The 22,397-nt window shown below is 38.3% G+C and overlaps 2 protein-coding genes across 3 annotated transcripts; one reads left to right on the top strand and one right to left on the bottom strand.

The window, feature by feature from the left end:
* Positions 1–8,328: 8,328 nt before the first annotated feature.
* LOC126819089 (lysine--tRNA ligase) lies at positions 8,329–12,171 on the bottom strand. The gene has a single exon (XM_050546930.2). It carries the CDS (start codon positions 12,021–12,023, stop codon positions 10,194–10,196), a length of 1,830 nt encoding a protein of 609 aa, XP_050402887.1. The 5' UTR covers positions 12,024–12,171; the 3' UTR covers positions 8,329–10,193.
* Positions 12,172–12,208: 37 nt separating this feature from the next.
* LOC126819090 (actin-binding protein IPP) lies at positions 12,209–21,719 on the top strand. Of its 2 annotated transcripts, XM_050546932.2 has the most exons (7): positions 12,209–12,355; positions 14,161–14,576; positions 15,709–15,837; positions 16,581–16,663; positions 17,585–18,386; positions 18,845–19,065; positions 19,712–21,719. In XM_050546932.2, the coding sequence occupies exons 2-7, from the start codon at positions 14,234–14,236 to the stop codon at positions 19,934–19,936; spliced, it is 1,803 nt and encodes a 600-aa protein (XP_050402889.1). In that variant the 5' UTR covers positions 12,209–12,355; positions 14,161–14,233; the 3' UTR covers positions 19,937–21,719. The 2 variants fall into 2 exon arrangements, with proteins under 2 accessions (XP_050402889.1, XP_050402890.1); XM_050546933.2 differs by lacking the exons at positions 12,209–12,355; positions 14,161–14,576; positions 15,709–15,837; positions 16,581–16,663 and adding an exon at positions 16,706–17,273.
* Positions 21,720–22,397: the final 678 nt, after the last annotated feature.

Here is a 22,397-nt window from a genome sequence, read left to right as displayed (position 1 = left end):
CTTTTGTCTGTTTCAAACTTTGGGAGCCATGGTTGCTCGCTAACCAGGAAGTTTTGGTCTTCAATCCCGAAGTTGGCCTAAAAACCTGTCAGGGGATTTTCCAGCGGGGTTTCCCTTCATTGGCTCAGGTCGGTGCAGAAAAGTGCCTAGCCTGGTTTAATGCATGCAGTGAAATCACAAGGTCTGTCATTGATTCAAGTGGCACACAGCTAAAGACCCCCTATGCGCAAACAAATTGTTGAAATAAAATTGAATAAGTGGTCTCTCTTGCACTCTCAATGTGGCAGGTCTAGTGGATTAACATGTGCACGTTAGGTCCGAACGTCTGTTATAGGTTCAAGTGGTATGGTTTTGCTCCCACACTTGTACGTGACAAGGAATAGGGCCACCTGCCAAACCTTGTGGATATTCTTCGGGTCCTCCAGTTTCATCCCACTGCTAATTAAAGACCTCTACTAAAAAATGTTAGTCCCGAAATGATCTAGTTTACCTGGAGTTGAGATTGGACTCTCTCTCTCAAACCAGACTCCTCAAGGTTAGCCAAGACAGCCATGTAAATCATGTAATTATTAACACTTTCAGAAGTTGTCACAGATTTACAGTACTTTGTAGGTTCTTGTAAAATTCTTAATAAATAACATGAGTTCTCATGCGTAGTACTCGATTTTACTCGTGTTATAAGTGTTTTTCTGACCATCAGAATTCTGCAAAATCTTCCCGCAAAGCCCAGAAAATGGCATTTCGGGAACTCTAGATTCAAACTTCCTCCAGGGGTTGGGTGCGACAATCGTATTAGGGGCCCATGCATCAGTGACAGTTGGGGTCATTTTTGCTAAACACCCCTCCCCCCCCCCACCAACAAAATGATATGTACGCCCCTGACTTTCGTGTAGATATACTTACAAAGGATATTACAAGCAACAACATGTACTTAACCCCTGATCTCAGCCCTAAATACCACTCCATGATCTGCCTTGACTTGTAAATTAGTGTATAATATAGTGTATAAATTAAATTGTAATAAAAACCTTGCTTTGATATTTATGAGATTACATCATACCTGTTCATATTGCATTGTATGGTGCACCTACAGTACAGTTAGTTAGAATTTGAATTTCCAGGGAATATATCGGTCTACGTGACGGTCTACATGACTGTAATGTTCTAGAATTTCCGTGGATTGCATCATCTTAAATTATATAACTTGTTAAGACCTGACTAATGCATATTTTTTGTTTTCATGAATGTTATTTAGGCTAGGAATTTATATTCATCAAGAAATAATTTTGTATGTTGTTTGCTTTAAAACATAATCATGTATTAAGGCATGGGTCTGACAAGGACAGCTGTCTAGTCATTCGGATGAGACTAAAAAATGTCCCTGTGAAAGATCCCTTGGCAGTTGGAACTCGATATAAGAGTAGGCCATAGTGCCGCTGCCCGGGCAAAATTTCCCATCTTCATTAGCCCAGTTGGTGGAGGACATTAAACCCCATTTCATTTCATTTCTTTTTAAGGCATAATAATATTACTGTAAAATGTAATTCATCTGTTTGTTTGTTGCGGTGTTGACCAAAAAACGTTCATCAGAATTTTCTGGGGTGGTTTCTCCTGGTCAGTGGTACAGAATAAAAAAGTTGTCATTCATCAAACTAGTGCGATATATCGACTTTCATGAATCGTTATTGTTACTTACAAGCCTGTTTATGAATCTATTAAAATGGGTCTGTTTCCTGTGTGTCCATCTGTCTGTTGGTCACACTTTTTGGGACACAATAACTCTTTTTCTTGAACTCGAAATGTTCAAACTTGGTGTAGGTTTTTATTAAGTGAATGCTTTGATGGGGTTCGAAGATGAGCACTCTCTGCTTAATCTAAACAGAGAAAAGCAATTTGATTGCTTGATGCTTTGGGACAGAGAGAGAGAGAGAAATGGGGTTTAACGTCCACTCGACACAAACTAGGTCATTTCGGGACTAACATATGGTTTAATTTTATTTCAATAATTTCGCTTGCGCGTAGGGGTCTTTAGCAGTGGGAGGAAACCGGAGGAACCGGAGAAAACCCACGAGGTTGGACAGGCGACCCTACTCCTTGTCACGTACAACCGGGGATTCGAAACCACGCCAGTCGACTCAATGACAGACTTTATGATACAGCGCGCGCACGCTAACCATTCAGCCATCCAAACCCCCCATGCTTTGGGACACCATAACTTTGGTTCTAATCGAGAGGGATGAAACTTAATGTATAGTTTCATTACATCAATACCATGACTAAGTTCAATAATGAGCGTTTTCTGCTTAGGCAAAGATCAGACTTCAATCTGATTGATCCAGACTTTGGAACACAATAACTCTCTTTCTAATTGAGGTAGAATGTTCAAACTAGGTGTAGGTCTCTATCAGGTGAATACCTTGTCATGTGAATTTTCCACTAAGGCTAAGCATGAGATAAGCAATGTGATTGGTTGAGCTTAGGGACACGATAACTTTGCTTCAAATTGGGTGAGTGTGATGAAAATCAGAGTATAGATATCAATACCTTGACTATGTTCGATAATGAGAATTTCCTACTTAGGCTAGGTAACGATAAGCAATTTGATTGGTCAATCTGGTAGAATGTTTAAACTTTTAATGATGACCATTTCCCACTAAATCTAAGCAGGGGTAAGCATTTGGTGAATGCTTTGGGACAAGATAACTTTGATTCTATCTGATGGAGGGTTTCACTACAACAAGGTACTTCAAAACCCTGACTGAGTTTGATTGTGAACATTTACTCCTTAGACTAAGCATAGATTATCAGTTTGAGTTCTTGATACTTTTGAAAAAGATAAATGTGCAATTAATTCAAATGTGTCATACAAAACATTTTATATCAATTGCAAACGCATAATCATTGGAAATCGTTGAAATTTGATAGGCTTCTTTGTCTTATGACCTTAAACACTGTAATACAGTGACTTTATTAAATATAAAGTCAATCTGATATTAACTTTAGCCTCTTAATTAAGCCTCCACAAGATTTTTCAAGGTGATCAAGGGCCATAACTGGCAGTAATTATCAGAAATGTTTGAAAATCAATAGGTTTCTTAGTCGCATGACGTTCAACACTGTGTATAAATTTAAACTCAAAATTTTTTGGGGGAGCGCAAGGCCCCCATACACCGCAACAATTGATTGGTTGTTTAGGATTTTAGATTTGGGTAAGTCCCCCAAGGTAGGTTATATTGGACCACATTGTACTTGCTGTATTCACGGGCTGGAATACCAGGAATATGAGTTTGCAGACGTCTGCCTCTCCTCTTGCAAATGATCGGCACTGCCGTCTGTAACCCAACTGAAATCTTTTCGGTCATTTCAGGTACTGCCCCCCCCCCCTCTAACATACATTGAGCCTGTACACCATTTTATGTATAAATTTATAAGTTATCTCTTCTGGTAATCTAAAAGTCACCTCATGTATAAATAATCAATTACACCAACCATATATACTATTCAAAAAAAGTAGGGGATATTTGATTTTGGGGGCATAATACTAAAATATGCAAATGACTACGAAAAAAGTCACTATAGAACCTAACAGAAGAAACATTTCCAGTTACATGTGACGCCCAAACGCACCAATAGCTACCGCATGGAATGCAGGTGATGCTTGGGATCATCATGGGGGTCCAACCCAAGATTTGCACGACTCTGACTTTGAATGTTACAGTCATTGTGGCATTGAATTCCAGGGTGGAAACATCAGTTTAATTGTTTTAGTGACCAGAAAACAAATTTTGATATGCGTCGGCTTACCCAAAATGAAAGGTTACGTGCCCTTGGCATGCTACAGATCGGCACAACACAGGCGGTTGTGGCGCGGACGATGAATGTTTCTCAGTCTGTCATAAGCAGGCTATGGTCCAGATACCGTGATACACAATCTGTACAGGACGGACCACGCTCAGGTCGACCAAGGGCGACAACTCAAGCCCAGGATCGATTTATCCGTACCTTGGCCTTGAGAAATCGTGTCATCACAGCAAATCAGATCAGCGCTCGTCTTCAAACAGACACTGGTGTGAGAGTGAGTGGCCAGACGATTCGGAATCGACTGCATAGGGGTCACCTTCGCGCCCGACGTCCTCGCGTGATCCCTTGTTTGAGAGATCATCTCATTCAGGCAAGACGTCGTTGGTGTAGGGATCGTCAACACTGGGATAATCGACGCTGGAGCAATGTGATGTTTTCAGATGAGTCAAGGTTCACTGTTGATTTTTTGGACAGACGTAGGAGGGTGTGGCGTCGTCGAAACGAGCGCTTCCAAGACGTTAACGTCATCAGACATGATCGATTTGGGGGTGGTTCTGTTATGGTGTGGGGAGGCATCACTGTTGCTGGAAGAACGGCTTTACATGTTGTTGCAGGGCGTGTTACAGGCCAGTACTACCGGGACAACATCTTGGCAGTCCATGTTGTGCCGTTCGCACGACGTCATGGCCGCCGTTTCATCTTCCAGGATGACAACGCAAGATGTCACAGGGCCAGGATCATTACAGGTTACCTCCAACAACAGAACATCACCACATTACCTTGGCCAGCACTGAGTCCCGACCTCTCCCCCATCGAGCATGTCTGGGACATGCTTGGACAGAGGTTACGTCAACGTCAACAACGTCCTGCCAATGTCCAAGAACTTGCTGCTGCGTTGCAAAAGGAATGGGACAATCTGGACCAAAATGACCTTAGACGTCTCATTAGGAGTATGCCACGTCGGATCAATGCTTGTTTGGCAAACAGAGGAGGATTTACCCGTTACTGACTTGGTTGTGATGCTGTGGTAACTTTGCTGTTTGACCCCGGGTATCATTTTACCCTTATAATGGTCAGTCTGTGCCTTACTTAGTCTAATGATCATTTGGAATAAATCGATGAATGTGAACTTCATTTCATTTTGTCATTTGTTTCTTCGTCAGTTTCATTAGGTGACTTTAATAACACTTAAAAATCAAATATCCCCTACTTTTTTTGAATAGTATATTTATCGTTGATGTTAAACATACGTATATAATTTCACTCACATACCGTCTTCTTTATATTATTATTGGTATACATGTACTTATTTAACAAGGAAGTTTCTCAAATATCTAATTCATGTTTATACATGTGACAGCATTATGAAAAAAGGTCTGACTATTCATTTTTTTAGTGCATACATGTAACAGTGAGGTGTTGCAATAGAAATAGATGTTAAAGGAGCTAAATCGCTAATATATGGGACCTAGAAATTGACACAAATGGATCGCAACGCATATAATGATGAAATATGAATGTATATAAACTGATTTACATTCAGTCGTTTCCATTTTACTCTAATTTCAAATCATTTATGTTCGGCGAAATACGCTAGAAGTCTCAATCGAATGGCAATCTCTAGCGTCTGGTTATTCCAGTCTACACCGATAGTATTTATTGTGCATGCTTTCCAGATAAGAATATGGCGTCACCGTTTGACATGACTGGTGGGATATATTTAGCCTCGTTCTTCAAACCCCTTATTACAAATGGCGCTGAAACGCATTATGGTACACGATTCTTGTACCAATGGCAAAATGTTTATTTTGTCTTAAATATTGATATCAGAAGGCCATCTTTTCCCGCTATAATCACAGCATCAATGTTGATTAAATTGACAAATTATTCGTGTTTTCAATGTCGAAGAATTTAGATGATATTGAATTAGAGACTTAGCTACTTTAATACAACCGACTTAATGCTAAGTTCCCACTATCACGAATCGTGCCCCATTCTATCACACCAGACAAGACTTCCGTCAACAAAAAACCAGCGGCTGCCAGGCAGGATACGCCCACATTTTCGAGAGATGGATAGAGAACAAGCTAAAAAGAAAGTGATTTTTCCTACAATCAAGGGCCATAATTCAGGAAATTACAATTCGATATGCGCAAATTTCGAAAGGAACTGAGATCTTTGCGTTATAAACTTACATTTCAAGTTTCAACAAAATCAGATAAAAATTGTGACCTCTATAGGGTCCACAACCTTGATATACCATATTTTTTGGGCTATTTGAGAACGACGGGCGGCCATTTTGTCTGTCAGTTTTGGGCCGAATGTTAACGAAATTCGAACTCAGCCGTCCTTAGTGTGTAACAGTGATATAATAATACGTTTTTTTAAATCAGATAAAAATTATGACCTCTATAGGGTCCACAAGCTAAAAATACGATTTTTCATACAATCAGGGGCCATAATTCAGGAAGTTACAGTCCGATATGCGCGAATATCGTAAGGAACCGAGATCTTCGGGTTATAAACTTACATTTCAAGTTTCAACAAAATCGGATAAACATTGCGACCTCTATTGGGTCCACAACCTTGATATACCATATTTTTTACACTATTTGAGAATGAAGGGCGGCCATTTTGTCTGTCAGTTCTGGGCCGATTTTCACGAAATTCGAACTCAGCCGTCCTTAGGGTGTAACGGTGATATAATAATACGTTTTTTTTAAATTGGATATAAATTATGACCTCTATAGGGTCCACAAGCTAAAAACACGATTTTTCGTACAATTAGGGGCCATAATTCAGGAAGTTACGGTCCAATATGCGTGAATATTGAGAGGAACCGAGATCTTTGGGTTATAAAGTTACATTTTAATGTTTCAACAAAATCGGATAAAAATTGTGACCTCTATAGGGTCCACAACCTTGATATACCATATTTTTACGCTATTTGAGAACGAAGGGCGGCCATTTTGTCTGTCAGTTTTGGGCCGATTTTCACGAAATTCGAACTCAGCCGTCTTTAGGGTGTAAGGGTGATATAATAATACATTTTTTTAAATCGGATAAAAATTATGACCTCTATAGGGTCCACAAGCTAAAAACGTGATTTTTCGTACAATCAAGGGCTATAATTCAGGAAGTTACGGTCCGATATGCGCGAATATCGAAAGGAACCGAGATCTTTGTGTTATAAATTTACATTTCAAGTTTCAACAAAATCGGATAAAAATTGTGCCCTCTATAGGGTCCACAAGCTAAAAACGTGATTTTTCGTACAAACAGGGGCCATAATCCATGAAGTTTTGATCCGATACATGCCAATATCGAAAGCAGCCGAGATCTTTTGGGGATAAACCTATATGTAAAGTTTCGTCAAAATCGGATAAGAATTGTGACCTGTAGAGAGTCCACAAACAATTGTGGACGGACGGACGGACAGGAGCGACGACAATATACGTCCACATGAAAATGTGGGCGTATAAAAAAGGGAGGGCTGCATAAAAATTCTACAAATGAATCCCAATTCTGAGACAGGCTAGCACCAAGACCGTACAACTGGTGAGTTATAACAACAAACTCCAGCAATAAATACATTGTATATAATGAAAATAAATTTAGATTTTGGTTCTTTATTTTTGTTAGAAATTGTTGGGGAGTTTTTTCTTTTTATTTTACAAATTTCAACCTTTTATATATGTGTCCAGTGCAGTTGTAATAATTGGCCATCTTTTTAAAATAGATATCAATATTTCTCTTCATATCTTCACAGATAATTAAATTATACGCCCCCAAAACGAGCTCCTGTGGCAACTTGTGTCTAATAATATAATTCAAACAGAAAATATAATAACGGTTTTAGATGTACCTGAAAAAATGTCAGGCACTAATGAAATAGTACCTGACATTTTCAACTTAGTGCCGGACATGTATATATGTATTAATAAAATGAAATGAAATGAAATGGGGTTTAACGTCCTACTGTTTTGCTCCAAACTGGGCTAATGAAGACGGGCATACGCCATACAGTGTGCTATGAGGGAAATTTTGCCTGGACAGTGGCACTACGGCCTACTCTTATATCGAATTCCAACTGTCAGGGGATCTTTTACGTGCACGCCAATGTGTACACGGGACCTCGGTTTTTCGTCTCATTCGAATGACTAGACAGCTGTCCTTGTCAGGCCCCCCGTCCTGCATCACTGACAAGGGGAAACCACGCCGGAAAATCTGGATGAACTTTCTCGGCCAATGCAGGGATCGAACACCCGACCTCCAGGCTAGCGAGCCAGCGCCTTACCCACTTAGCCATCGTGATCCCCATGTGTATTAATAAGAAAGACAAATCAATGCCGAACAAAATGACAGGCACCAGGGGTTTAGTGCCAGAATCTGTGCCTGACATTGTCTGTGACAGGCGCCTTATTTCCAGGCTTAACTAAAGTGATTGACAATTGGGGCTTCAGTGGAGGTTTAAAAAGGTTCAGGGTTTATCCAATTGAATTATATTTGATTAAATTATCAATTCAATTTCCTTTTTTATCATTTTATTTTCCTTCTGTATGAACTATTCAATACTCAACTTTTATTATCTTCAAAAAAAATAATATTTAACTAATTGATATTAATTTATCTACTAGTGCATTTTTCTTTAATGATCAACATATCTATCTAAAAAATAAAAATTCTAGTTTTCGCAATAATTAAACAAAATTAACAATATCTTAATTAACATAATTCAGCAACTTTTAAATTGATATTACATGTAATTTATCTACTTGTGTATTTTTCTTTAATAATCAAAATATCTATTTAAAATATAAACTAAATTCAATCACTTCTAGTTTTCAGCAGGGCTGTATAAAAGTTGAGTGTGCCTGCAGGGTCATACTGAAACACAGGGATGTAGCCAGGATTTGGTGACTGGTGTTAAAATATATTTGGCGAGCGGAGCGAGGCAAAAAAAAATTTGGGAGGGGGCGTGGTCTTTTATGAAAATTAAACCCTTCTTGGTGTATTTTCAGAGCATCTGCTGCCTTTTGTATTTGGTTCAGTGCAAATCAAATTTCCATTGATATATTCAAATTTTACCAAATTCACTTAATTTTCATCAATGATACAGGGATCTAAAAACTTTTTGACACCACCCGACCGAGCATAAAATTGTCCGGCCCCACTCTGTTTCTCTGGATAGATAAGTTGAGGACCTACTCTCGGGCCATAGCAAATCCACGGTCAACACAGGTAAGAAATAAAATAAGATCATCGTGAAAATTTGCAGGCACGTGTTGGACAATTACGACATTCAAACCTTTAACATTGGAGTGCCGTAAATTGGTCTGGGTGACCTATTTACGGCAAATAAACAAATATAAAGACCGTAGAATAATTGTAAAATGAATAGACCTAGGCCTACACATCTTCTAAGTATAAATAAACAAAATACCAATACATCTTTCTTTAAACTAATTTGGGATGATAGGGTCTACTACGGCACACAAAAATAAATTATGCCGTGACAGACATGGTTTGCGTACGTCGGCTTTTACCATGGCTTTGCCGTTTAATTGCTGTGGTAAATTTCGAGTTTGTGTACAGAGAAGGACGAAGGGGTTTAAATACGACTGGGCCTTTTTCGATTTTTTCTTTATGCTGGGCGGCAAAAAATAGTGCCGGGCGCAGGCGCCGCCCGGCGTGGCTACATCTTTAAAAATGTGCCTGCAAAAATAAAAAATTTTCAAGCAAATGTGCCTGCGCGGAAATATCGATGCCTGGTTTTCAGTAATAATCTAACAATACGGTAATTAAACAAAATTAACAATGTCTTAATTAACATGATTCAGCAACTTTTAAATTGATATTACATGTAATTTATCTACTCATTCATTTTTCTTTAATAATCAAATATTTATTTAAAATTTAAACTAAATTCAATCACTTCTAGTTTTCAGTAATAATCTGACAATTCCTTACAATACGGTAATTAAACAAAATTAACAATGTCTTAATTAACATGATTCAGCAACTTTTAAATTGATATTACATGTAATTTATCTACTCATTCATTTTTCTTTAATAATCAAATATTTATTTAAAATTTAAACTAAATTCAATCACTTCTAGTTTCCAGTAAATCTGACAATTATTTACAATACGATAATTAACAATGTCTTAACACGATTCAGTAGATTTTAAATTCATCATCTTTTAGTCAATAACACCTAGTACCACTTCTCATTTACCACACAAATAACATTGCACCTTCGTATTACGACACTGTCAATCCACAAATAAATAAATTAAGTGTCTTACTGGGATCAAATCTGCGAACAATTATCGTTTTCAAAAGTTTTCAGGGAGGAGACATGCTGGTTAACAAAACTTATCAAATTAAATTATTTGCTGCCATCTGATGGAGCTTCATCTGCCTTCCCTGGAGCTTTCTGATCATCTGGTTTCATGGCCGGAAACAAAAGAACTTCTTTGATATTGTTGGAATCTGTGAGGAACATCGTTAACCTATCGATACCCATACCCCAGCCACCTGTCGGAGGTAAACCATACTCAAGGGCCGTGCAGAAATTTTCATCGACACACATAGCCTCGTCATCTCCAGCCTCCTTGTCTTTAGATTGTTGTTGAAACATCTGTCTTTGGACAACTGGATCGTTCAATTCTGTGTAAGCATTACAGATCTCTTTCTTCATTACAAATGCTTCAAACCTTTCAGTCAGGCCAGGTATAGTTCTGTGCCATTTGGCAAGGGGACTCATAATTTGCGGATGATCCATGATAAAAGCTGGATTGATTATCTGCTCTTCTATATATTCTCCAACCAGTTTGTCAAGTAATCGAGCAGTGGTTCTCGGTGGGGTGCAGTCTACGTCTACTTCTCTACACAGCTTGTCTAGAAATTCACGAGCTTCTGGTTTATCAAATGTTTGTGGGTCTGGAAATTTACGTTTTAAGATCTTTTCTAGTTCTGAAACTAAACTGATCCTTTTAAATGGTGGAGTGAAATCGATCTCAACAGCCTCATCTTCTGGTCCATCGGGATGAAAATTTACTTTATATCCCCCAAAGAGAGACTTGACTAATCCGGACACCAAACTCTCCGTAATATCCATTAGATCATTGTAATCTGCATATGCCATATAAAATTCGCATGTCGTGAATTCTGGATTATGCGTCTGGTCTATTCCTTCGTTCCTGAATTGTTTGCCGATTTCGTAAACACGATCTAAACCTCCGACAACTAGCATTTTAAGATATAACTCCGGAGCAACTCGCATGTACAAGTCCATATTTAGATCATTGTGATGAGTGATGAACGGCTTAGCACTGGCTCCACCTGGAATCATATTCATCATGGGCGTTTCAACTTCCAAAAATCCCATATTGTCCAAAAATTTCCTAATGTAGTTTATGATCTTAGCTCTCGTTATAAACTTGTTTCGAACCTCTTCATTTATGATCATATCTAGGTATCGTTGCCTGTAGCGAGTCTCCTTGTCTTTAACGCCATAATACATATGCGGCAATTGATGGAGACAAGGGGAGAGTAACACCATTTTGGTCGGTATAATGCTCAATTCACCTTTCTTCGTCTTCCCTGGTTTCCCTTGGACACCGACGACATCACCTCTCTTCAATTTGTCATTAATAGCCTCAAATTCTTCTTCTGGTTGGTAATGTTTGGAATTCGCCATTATTTGAATTTTTACCAGCTCGGCCCGTAAATCATAAAATAGTAACTTGGCCCCGGCTTCTCTTTTGGCGTGGATTCGACCTGATACACTGACAACTTCGTCCAAGATATCACCTGGTTGTACATGATTGTATTTTTCAATAAATGTTGTCAGTGACGTATCCACGTGAAATTTATGAGGGTACGGATGTTCCTTGGTTTCTTTCAATTGAGCCACAACATTTGAGCGGTAATCGAAGTAAGCGGTTTCGTCCAATTCTTCTACTGGGGGTTTGGTTTTAACTTCACCATCTGTCTTGCTGGGAAATTCATCTGTCACTTCTTTTTCCGCCTTTTCCTGAGCCCTTTTTTCGGCTTTCAGACGTCTCTTCTGTTCATTCTTACTCAAACCTTCTATTGACTCAGCCATGTTAAGTTTACCACACGTGTTCCAGATTGAGAACGAGGTCGAACTTGACGCAATGGGAGTTATAGCCCTTCTGACCAATTTCGACAAAGTAGCAGACGTCTTTTGCATTGCTTGCTTTTATCATTGTTAGATTTCAATAGGTGTTTAATGTATTGCGTCAGCCTTTTCTTTACTTACAAAACAATACATCATACATACTACTATTGGACTTGAATCACATGATAAAATCCAAATCATGATTGGCTGGAAATCTCCCGTGCAATGACTTTACAATACGAGTTATTTTCCTTGAATTACTCTTTTGTCATAGAGGTAAAATTATGCATGTAAACAAAAGTAGATAGACAACCGCCCGGACAAGATCCAGTAGCGTGGCGTGCAAAAGCCTGTGCAATTGAAATCGTGATCTATTTTCCAGACATGATTGATCATGAATTGATGTAAGAATGACATTTTTCACTTGAATACTGTCCTCTCCGTTGGTTATGCACATATATATATTATATATAAATAAAATAAAACCAACTTACCAAGTACGAACAATCCAAACCATTGTATTGGAATTTTCTATCGTGCTTTGTAATACCTAAATATAAAAATTATCGCCCCTGAACTTTTAAATGTTGAAATGTAAGTGATTTGAAGTCATTTTACTAGTTTGTTTTCAATTTGATAATATTTATGATTTTAATGATCCAAATAATGTCAACATGACATGTAATACGTCCATTAGATTAGTTCAGCTCTGAACGTAGGTCTCATTGACATTACACTCACCCTGTACGTTCAGGAACTGCCCTATTAAATCCTTGTCGAAAAACTTTCGAACCCCAGTCAATTTTTCTGGGCAAGTTTTTACTGCTAAACGGCCTCGTGTCAGTCCCTTTGAACGCCTGTACAATGTAAAGGAACATTTAGTTCAATCGTTCATCATTTATTTCCTTATTACTTCAACCAAAAAAGTTTTGAGTAGTCTATATTCTGAATTACGATAAGTCAGCGGTCACGTTCCATGATTTACGTTGAATTAACATTGAATAATCCGGCCTTCAATCAGTGGGTGTTAACCGACAAGCAATTACGAATCAATTATCGGTGAGCTTAAAACACATGTCGGTCTTTGTTGATTACCTTAATAATTTTGTAATCTCTTGTAAGAAGAGAGCACTTGGTATTTGGTTTGAGTTTCTCATGTCAAATACAGCGACATTATTATAAATTGCCGAGATGAAGAACCACTATCATTATAATATTGTGTTCATAATGTGTGATGGTCCTGCAAAGCGTGGGGGGTTGGATGGCTGAATGGTTAGCGTGCGCGCGCTGTATCATAAAGTCTGTCATTGAGTCGACTGGCGTGGTTTCGAATCCCCAGTTGTACGTGACAAGGAGTAGGGTCGCCTGTCCAACCTCGTGGGTTTTCTCCGGGACCTCCGGTTTCCTCCCACTGCTAAAGACCCCTACGCACAAGCGAATTATTGAAATAAAATTAAACCATATGTTAGTCCCGAAATGACCTAGTTTGTGTCGAGTGGACGTTAAACCCCATTTCTCTCTCTCTCCCCTGCAAAGCGTGCCCATACGGATCTGACATTGGATGTCAAGCCGAAAATTATAGCAGATTTTGAAAAAGTTCCACGACCTACACAGAAGGAATTTGCCATTAAGTATTCAGTAAATGGGTCCGTGTAGACAGGAATAATCTGTATAGACACGTTTTTTAGCTTGTGTACCCTCTAGAAGTCACAATTTGTATTCAGTTTTAAAAAACGTTTAAGTATATCACTGTTACACCCCAATGAAAGTTGAATTAGAATTTCGTAAAAATCCGACTGAATCTGCCGGATGAAATGGCCGCTCCTTGTCTGCAAATAGTCTAAAAGTATGTAATACCAAGCATGTGGATCCGATTTTGATGAAACTTAAAATATATGTTTATATCCCAAAGATCTGGGATCCTTTCAATATTTGCGCTAATAGAACCCCAACTTCCTAGCAACAGCTTGTTTTCTTGAAGCCTCAAATTCAAGGACATCCTTTTTGAGGACACAAATTCTAGATACATGTAAGTCAGTCATATTAGTGAGAAATATTTTTGATCCAGAAACACAAAACTTTTCACATAGTTTCTTATAAGTAATAAAACAACAATGTTTTATAAAGGACTATATTTAAGTTTAAATAAGGCGAAAAATTTTGAGTAAATTCATAACTTGGGGTCATTTTATTTTTATTATTTCTTCAGATTGTAATGAGACAACTAGGATTTCTTCCTGACGAACCGGCCTACACTTCAAGTAGAACTAACAGAATAAAAGATGGCTGCGTCCACCACAAAACACATGACAAGAAAACCAAGCGGAGGGGAAGAATTTAATCACAGAGTGTTTAAAGCAAACAAAGTGTCCCATTTTATTGAGTCATACCCACAATATTTATTAAAGAGACTCTCTCTACTGTGGAAGGAAGAATTATACTGCGATATCAGTATCATCGCCAACGGCAAATCGTTCAGTGCCCACCGACATATTTTAGCAGCCTCCAGTTCATTCTTTAAAGCCATGTTCACATCAGGCATGGTGGAAGGCAGTCAGAAAGAAATTTATTTACACGACATTGATGAAGATATTATACAAGAACTGTTGTCTTTTATTTATACTGGTGAGTGAAGGTGTTTGATAGAGAAAGGGGGAAAGGAATTTGTTTTAACATTCCCTCAACTTAAACCAGGTTATTTTGGGACTAACATATCCCTTTATAATCAAAATGCATTTGACTGCAAAGATTGTGATGGTCCACTGTGGGATCATCAACCCCATCAATATTCAGTGTGTAGTCCATTCTGCTCCTCCCACAAGGGATATGGGTAACTAATAGTAATACATCAAAACTATATCCAATCTAAAGGCATTGCCCTGGTCTCTGAACACTCTACAAGTCATAGTTTTTTGGGAAATGAAATGAAATGAAATGGGGTTTAACGTCCTAATTTTCTGCTCTTATACTGGGCTAATGAAGACAGGCATACACCATACAGAGGGCTATGAGGGAAATTTCCCCGGGCAGCGGCTCTATCGCCGACTCTTATATCGAATTCCAACTGCCAAAGGATCTTTTACGTGCATTCCAATGTATACACTGGACCTCGGTTTTTCATCTCATCCGAAGGACTAGACAGCTGTCCTTGTCAGAGTTTTTTTTGGATTTTTATTCAGACTTGCATAGTCTTAACCAGGAACCCTATTGAAATTCGGAGCCATGCATTGATTTTTAACAGTTTTTTTTTTTTAAAGTTGTTGATTCCTCAAGTTTCCTTTGCAGTGTCCCTAATGGACATATTTCCATTACCTGACATGATTATATAAATTGTGTTTATATTCTAAGTGTACTATAGATAACAAATTGTGTTTACTTGTTAGGGGAAGCCATGGTGGCTAAATGGGTAAGACGCTCGCTCACTAGTCTGGAGGCCGCGTGTTCGATCCCTGCATTGTCCGAGAAAGTTCATGGTGATTTTACGATGTGGTTTCCCCTTTTCAGTGGTGCAGGACAGAGGGCCTACCAAGGACAGCTGTCTAGTCATTCGGATTGGGCAAAAAACCAAGTCCCGTGTATACATTGGTGTGCACATACAGGATCCCTTGGCAGTTGGAATTTGATATAAGAGAAGGCCATAGTGCCGCTGCCCAGGCAAAATTTTATATTTTAGGTGTAACAGAGATTATAAATTGTGTATATATTTTAGGTATAATACACATCAGACATGTTTCTATAAATTGTGTTTTTATTCTAGGTGTAATAGAGATAACACTAGAGAACGTACAAGATTTATTATCATCATCAGACATGTTGGGTTTAGTGGATGTAACAGAAGCTTGTGGTCAATTCTTACAACAACATTTAAACACAGAAAACTGTATTGGTAAGTGTAGTACACTGTCATTCCATGTCAATTAACCCAACAGTCTGAACTAGTGGTTCAACTTTCATGATCTAGAAGTTGTTGTAATCAGAAAAGAATGAGTGGTTTCATCAGTGAGGCTGACAAATGAAATGAAATGGGGCTTGACGTCCAATTGTTCTGCTTTGACTGGGCTAATGAAGACGACCATATGGTCGCTCGTGGGTTTTCTCTAGCTTCCTAACACTGCTAAAGACCCCTATTGAGTAATTTGAGTTGACAAGACTTTAAGCCCCATTCTTATAACTTTGTCCGTCTGCACTGATTGGGTGGGGGTTGGATGGTCAAATGGTTAGTGCGTGCACGTTGTATCATAGGGTCTGTCATTGAGTAGACTGGCGTGGTTTTGATTCCCTGGTTGTACGTGACAAGGAGTAGGGTTGCATGTCCAACTTCGTGGGTTTTCTCTAGGTCCTCCGGTTTCCTCCCACTGGTAAAGACCCCTATGCATAAGCGATTTATTGATATGAAATTGAACCATATGTTTGTCCCGAAATGACCTAGTTTGTGTTGAGTGGACGTTAAACCCCATTTCTCTCTCTCTTTGCACTGATTAGAACAGTAGGACATTAAACCCCAATTCATTTCATTTCCATCTGCACTGACTATAGTAATCTGCTACTGCTTCAACTGTTCCTAAAAATTTCTTTATAGCGCATTATTTGTGTTAGCTTTTGTTGAGAAAATAACTTTGATATTTTCAGGAATTTATCTATTTTGTGATGCCCATTCCTGCCAAGATGTAAAACAAGCTGCAGAATTATATATCCAGAAACATTTCCTTCAGGTAGTTATCTCCCTTGGATAATTATGGCAGTGCTTGATCCACACAAAAATAAAGTGTTCAGATTGATTATTTGATAATATATAGCGTCAATATTGAGAAAGATGAATCTCTATTAGGAATATCAGTCCAAAAATGAATCTTACTATCAGTCCAAAAATGATTCAATTCCATTCAGTATTTACAAAGTTATGATAAATTGCAATTTCATCGATTTATGCTGCTGAACTATTTCTGAACTATTAACCCTTTCCCTGAGAAGAAGTAAGAGGTGTGTGTGTGTGTGCATGCGCGTGCCTCAAGCGCACGTAGATGTTTATCTGATGTATGTTTATAATTATTTTGATTATACATGAAAACTATTTGTCTGAAATTAAATTGCCACTACCATCTGTTTGTAAAAAAAACACTTACTTACTACTTTTGTTCAATGTAATGTCTATTAAAAGATATATGGGTGTGATAAACCCAGTTGTCAGGGACTGTAGAAAAAAAAATTGAACCCCCACAAATTCCACCAAAATACAAAGACGATAAATTGAACCAATCCGGCAATGCACAACAACTATCTTGAAGATTAGAAAGAGTTTCGTTCAAATCCAAACAACGAAAAGTGAGTAATAACAAAAATATGGAGATCTCGGGTGGATTACACCCAGTTGTCAGGGATCAGGTATAAAATATTATTCCTATATAATTAGCATACATAAGGGTGTGTTACACCCAGTTGTCAAGGATCAGGTATAAAATATTATTCCTATATAATTAGCATACATAAGGGTGTGTTACACCCAGTTGTCAAGGATCAGGTACATGTATGAAATATGTTGCAAGGGAAAGGGTTAAAGCAAGAACTGTCAGCTTCTTATCTAAATCTTACATAATGCATCCTTAAATTATTTCATTTTTTTTTTTTTACTGCAGGTGTCAAAAACGGAGGAATTTTTACAGCTGCCAAAAGACGAACTGATACATTTTTTATCTAGTGAAAACTTACGTCTTGAGAATGAAATTCAGGCCTTCAATGCCGCAATTGTTTGGATCAACCACGATTTGATTTCCAGACGTAAAGAAATATTTGATGTCATGAAGCCAATAAGATTTCCAATTATTCACGAAAAACATTTGGAGAAATTTCAAGAAGAATGTACCGACATAAGCCTAAAAATTGCTGTGCATAAAATAATTCAGGATTACAAAATGACTCGCAAATTGTGCCTCGAACTTCAGTTAAGTCGAATAGATCCCACCATGCTTCAACCCCGTTTATGTGCCCGAAAAAATATTTACGTTATCGGAGGCTACAGTCGAAAACGGGGAGATAGATGGAGTGACATGCATACGCTAAAATCCGTTGAGCGATTCGACACATTTCATAAACAGTGGCATAAGCTTCCGAACATGAAGAAACCACGCAGTGGGCTTGGTGCTGCCGTCTTGTGTGGAAAAATTTACATCGTTGGCGGGGAAAACGATTCCTTGATTCACGATTGTGTAGAAATGTTTGATCCAGACGATGGAAAATGGATGGAACTAGGAAATATGACAGATCCCCGTTGCGGTCTGAATGTTTGTGCATTTAACAATTGTATTTATGCGTTTGGTGGGTGGGTGGGGTCTGTGATAGGAGATACAGTTGAGAAGTATACAGCGGAGATAGATGCCTGGTGTATTGTGGGTACAATGCCAACACCCAGGTTTGGAATGGCGTTGGTAGAGACACAAGGTATGAAGCCAACTTTTTCATCTACTTTTGTCCTTTCCGTTCAGATGGTTCTCCCCACGGCGGCTCAGGAAAGTGCTGACTCAGTATCCAGAGTTCCCTGTTAGCTCCCTGCTGCCTTGGTCGTTGTTTGAGAAAGTTCCTCAGGATTTTTCAGCCTGGTTTCCCCTCAGCTGTGATGCTGGACTAGGGGGTCTGTTGTGTAAAGAACCGAGATTCCATTTTTAAAGATCCCCTGACAGTTGGAAAGTCAAATAAGAGTAGACTGTAGGGCCACTGTCAGAAGAAACTCTGTTTATCAGCCTAGGTGGTGAAGAATAGTAGGACAAGAAACCCCGTATAATTTATTTATTAATTTTTTTTTAAAAATTTTACATTTTTTTTAATTTTTTAAAAAAAATTAAATTTTAAAAAATTTTCATTTTTTTTATTTTATTTGATTGATTGATTGATTTTTATAGGATTGATTTATGTAATAGGAGGACTGAGTGAGATGGGAACGGAATTAAAATTTATTGATAGTTTTAATCCAGTGACAAAGGAGTGGGTTCGACTTACCAACATGCCAGCTAGGAAAGCGTATATAGGAGCAGCAGCAATAGATGATTTGATATATGTAGTGGGTGGATGGAATGAACATGAAGGGCCTTTAAACACCGTCCATAAATACAATATCATAACAGTAAGTTAAGAGCACTTTTAACATTAAGGACAGTTGAGTACTCAAAAGTGCACATTTTAAACCTAGCACTCTAAGTTTTGTTCATAAGATATGACAATTTTTGGGTTAAGTGGGTGGTAATGACCACGACTTTATGAAACTCGCTGGATTTGGTACTTAGTTTCACTTGGTATATGGTTTCACTTGGTATTTGGTTTGAATCATTACCTGGTTTGACTTGGTACCTGGTTTGAATCAGTACCTGTTTTGACTTGGTACTTGGTTTGACTCGATGCCTGGTTCGATCGGTACCTGGTTTCACTTGGTACTTGGTTTGAATCAATACCTTTTTTGACTTGGTTCCTGTTTTTGACTTGGTACTTGGTTTGACCCAATACCTGTTGTTTGACTTGGTACCTGGTTTCACTCGATGCCTGGTTCGACTTGGTACCTGGTTTCACTTGATACCCTGTTGACTTGGTACCTGGTTTTACTCGATGCCTGGTTTGACTTGGTACCTGGTTTGACTTGGTACCTGGTTTGACTTGGTACCTGGTTTCACTCGATGCCTGATTCGACTTTGTACCTGGTTTCACTCGATGCCTGATTCGACTTGGTACCTGGTTTCACTCAATGCCTGGTTTCACTGTTTTTTATATATTTTCAGGATGAATGGAGTGATGTATCGTGTTTATCAATGAGAAGAGCGGGACCATCTGTTATCAGTGTGGATGGTTTGTTATACGTTATCGGGGGTCGATATTACTCAGATCTCTATACAGCACCAGTAACCACGGATAGCGTGGAATGTTACGATCCAAACACCGATAAATGGACGGAGTTTCCCCCCATGTTTAACAGTCGATGTGAAGCTGGTGTCGTTGTTTTATGACATAAACAGGAAACTGGTGTCACAGTTTGACCCGATACCTGGTTTGAATTGGTACCTGGTTTGACCTGTAACCTAGTTTAGCTTGGTACCTGGTTTGACAGGGTTACCTGGTTTGACAGGGTACCTGGTTTAACTCAGTTCCTGGGTTGACTCGGTACCTGGTTTGACTCGGTACTTCGTTTGACTCTGTTCCTGGTTTGACTTGGTACCTGGTTTGACTCGGTACTTTGTTTGAATCAATACCTGGTTTGTCTCGGTACTTGGTTTGACTCTGTTCCTGATTTGAATTGGTATTTTGTTTGAATCAATACCTGGTTTGACTCGGTACTTGGTTTGACTCGGTACCTGGTTGATTCGGCACTTTGTTTGAATCAATACCTGGTTTGCCTCGATATCTGTGTTGGCATACAACAGGGTTTAAATGGATACCGGTTTGACTCGATACCTCTTGTCTACGATATCACCCTTGGTGGAAGTGGACGTAAAACTCCAGGAACGAATGAACTCGATACCTAATTTAACTGAGTACCTTGTACGACTTGATGCCTGCTTTGATGCCTGCTTTGTCTCTAGGTATATTGTTGTAGTGATAATAAATAAAAGTGAACATAGCACTAGCATAAAATATATTTAATAATTTTACTAAATAAGTTTTATAACAAGGGATCATGTTAATGTTGTCAGAAATATAAATCTGCATTTCCTTATTTTTGCAACTGGCACCCTGAAACAGCAGGATAAATCAAATCATGATTGTTCTGAAATTGGTACTGGTACCATGAAAACTGTGAAAAAAATATTTATGTAAAAGATATTAAGTTTCTTTGGAGTCGCAAAGACAAATTGAGTTCCATTGCAGGCACCCCAGTTTCCTAGTCAAACTGGGTTTCAAGGCATTCCAGTTTCCTAGTCAAACTGGGTTTCAAGGCACCCCAGTTTCCTGGTCAAACTGTTTTTCAACTTGAAACTTTCAAGACACCCCAGTTTCCTGGTCAAAACATATTACTGTAAGAAAACTTGTTTCGGGGCATTAATTAACTCTTTTTTTTAAGTTGACTGTTGTTTTACATTTAACATGAAATAGAATTGCAAATATTGCCATGAAATAACGCCATTGAGGCACTGGACCTTCTGTGGTATTGTTGTACATTAAAATCACCTGGCACTATCAAGGTTTTTCCTGCCCAGTAAACAATTACACCTGTCTAGACTGGAAGACAAGGATAATGTGAGGTATTGAGACTGGAAGACAAGGATAATGTGACATGAGACTGGAAGACAAGGATAATGTGACCTATTGATATCTTATATATTTTATGTGCACATATTTAGTGAATGGATTCCTACTCAGCAATATATGCCGGTCTTGACCACTTATTTTAAATTTCTTAGAACCAATCGGTCAATGTATATCCAGTAAAACGAACATATTTTCCAAAACTTCATTTCAAACATGGCCACGATTGACCTCTGTTGCGCCACTGTAAAATATAAGGGCCTCTACAGATTGTTGAAAAGCTGGGTCCAGCCTATTTTGTGGCTTTCTCTGGCAAGTTTCTTAGGAAACACTTGTCTATGATGTCACCCTTGGTGGAAGTGAACGTAAAACTACAGGAATGAACGAACGAACAGATTAGTGCAAACACAGAGAAGCCAAAAACAGGAAGTCATATCTAATTTATTTTATTATATATAAGTGCAGATTAAAGGAGAGAGATTTGTTTTTTTGTTGTTTTTTTTTTTTAGGGCTGTGGTATTAAATTTTTTTCGATGTAATCTCTTTTTGTTGCATTTTGTTTATTATATAAATAAAGAATATAATATTGTTAAATGTTTTTGTCTCACTAAGAGTAATGCTGATACCAGGGCTGTAACTAGCTCAGAGAAACGAGGGGGGGGGGAGTGTTCTCAGGGGTGCTGTAAAATGGACGGACAATGTATATCTATTTTTGTAATGGTCGACAATTTTTTCACAGTTGGGGGGCGTACATAACTAACGTACGAAAATTAATTGGTGGCTAGCTTTTTTTTCGCAGTATACAGTGATTGGCCATTTTGCTTAGTAATCCCAGCCAGAATTTGGCTATTTTCTAAATTTCGGTTAAAGTTTAAAATATTTGTTTTAGAACTGAAATAAATTAGCTATTAGTCAATCCCAATGCTAAAAACATCAATAGAATTGATTCTGTATATCTGAAATAGACACGACCGACGCACAAAATAGTGCCAAGATGGCAGCTACCATTTGCAAACGCTGTCATTGAAGACGATGTCAATTCTATGAGTTGTAGTGTTATTTTTGTGAAAAATCATTGGAAGAAGATAGAACATGTTGGGACTGTACGAATTATATAGTCTTTATGGGTGCAAAGGACACAATGCTGAAGATAAACCTATTGTTTACAATGTTGACCTCATGACCCATTGACGCGAATGTCATGACCTGTGATGTGTAGATCAC

Source organism: Patella vulgata, chromosome 4, assembly GCF_932274485.2.
Source record: "Patella vulgata chromosome 4, xgPatVulg1.2, whole genome shotgun sequence".
In the NCBI taxonomy this organism is placed as follows: Eukaryota; Metazoa; Mollusca; class Gastropoda; family Patellidae; genus Patella; species Patella vulgata.
This window is presented reverse-complemented; position numbering and strand designations above follow the sequence as displayed.

Bases quoted from the DNA above. Each gene is read 5' to 3' on its own strand.
- LOC126819090 (XM_050546932.2), top strand. From the start codon at position 14,234: ATGGCTGCGTCCACCACAAAACACATGACAAGAAAACCAAGCGGAGGG. The intron at 16,664-17,584 runs GTAGTTATCTCC...TTTTTACTGCAG, and splicing joins TCCAGAAACATTTCCTTCAG to GTGTCAAAAACGGAGGAATT. The intron at 19,066-19,711 runs GTAAGTTAAGAG...ATATATTTTCAG, and splicing joins ATAAATACAATATCATAACA to GATGAATGGAGTGATGTATC.
- LOC126819089 (XM_050546930.2), bottom strand. From the start codon at position 12,023: ATGCAAAAGACGTCTGCTACTTTGTCGAAATTGGTCAGAAGGGCTATA.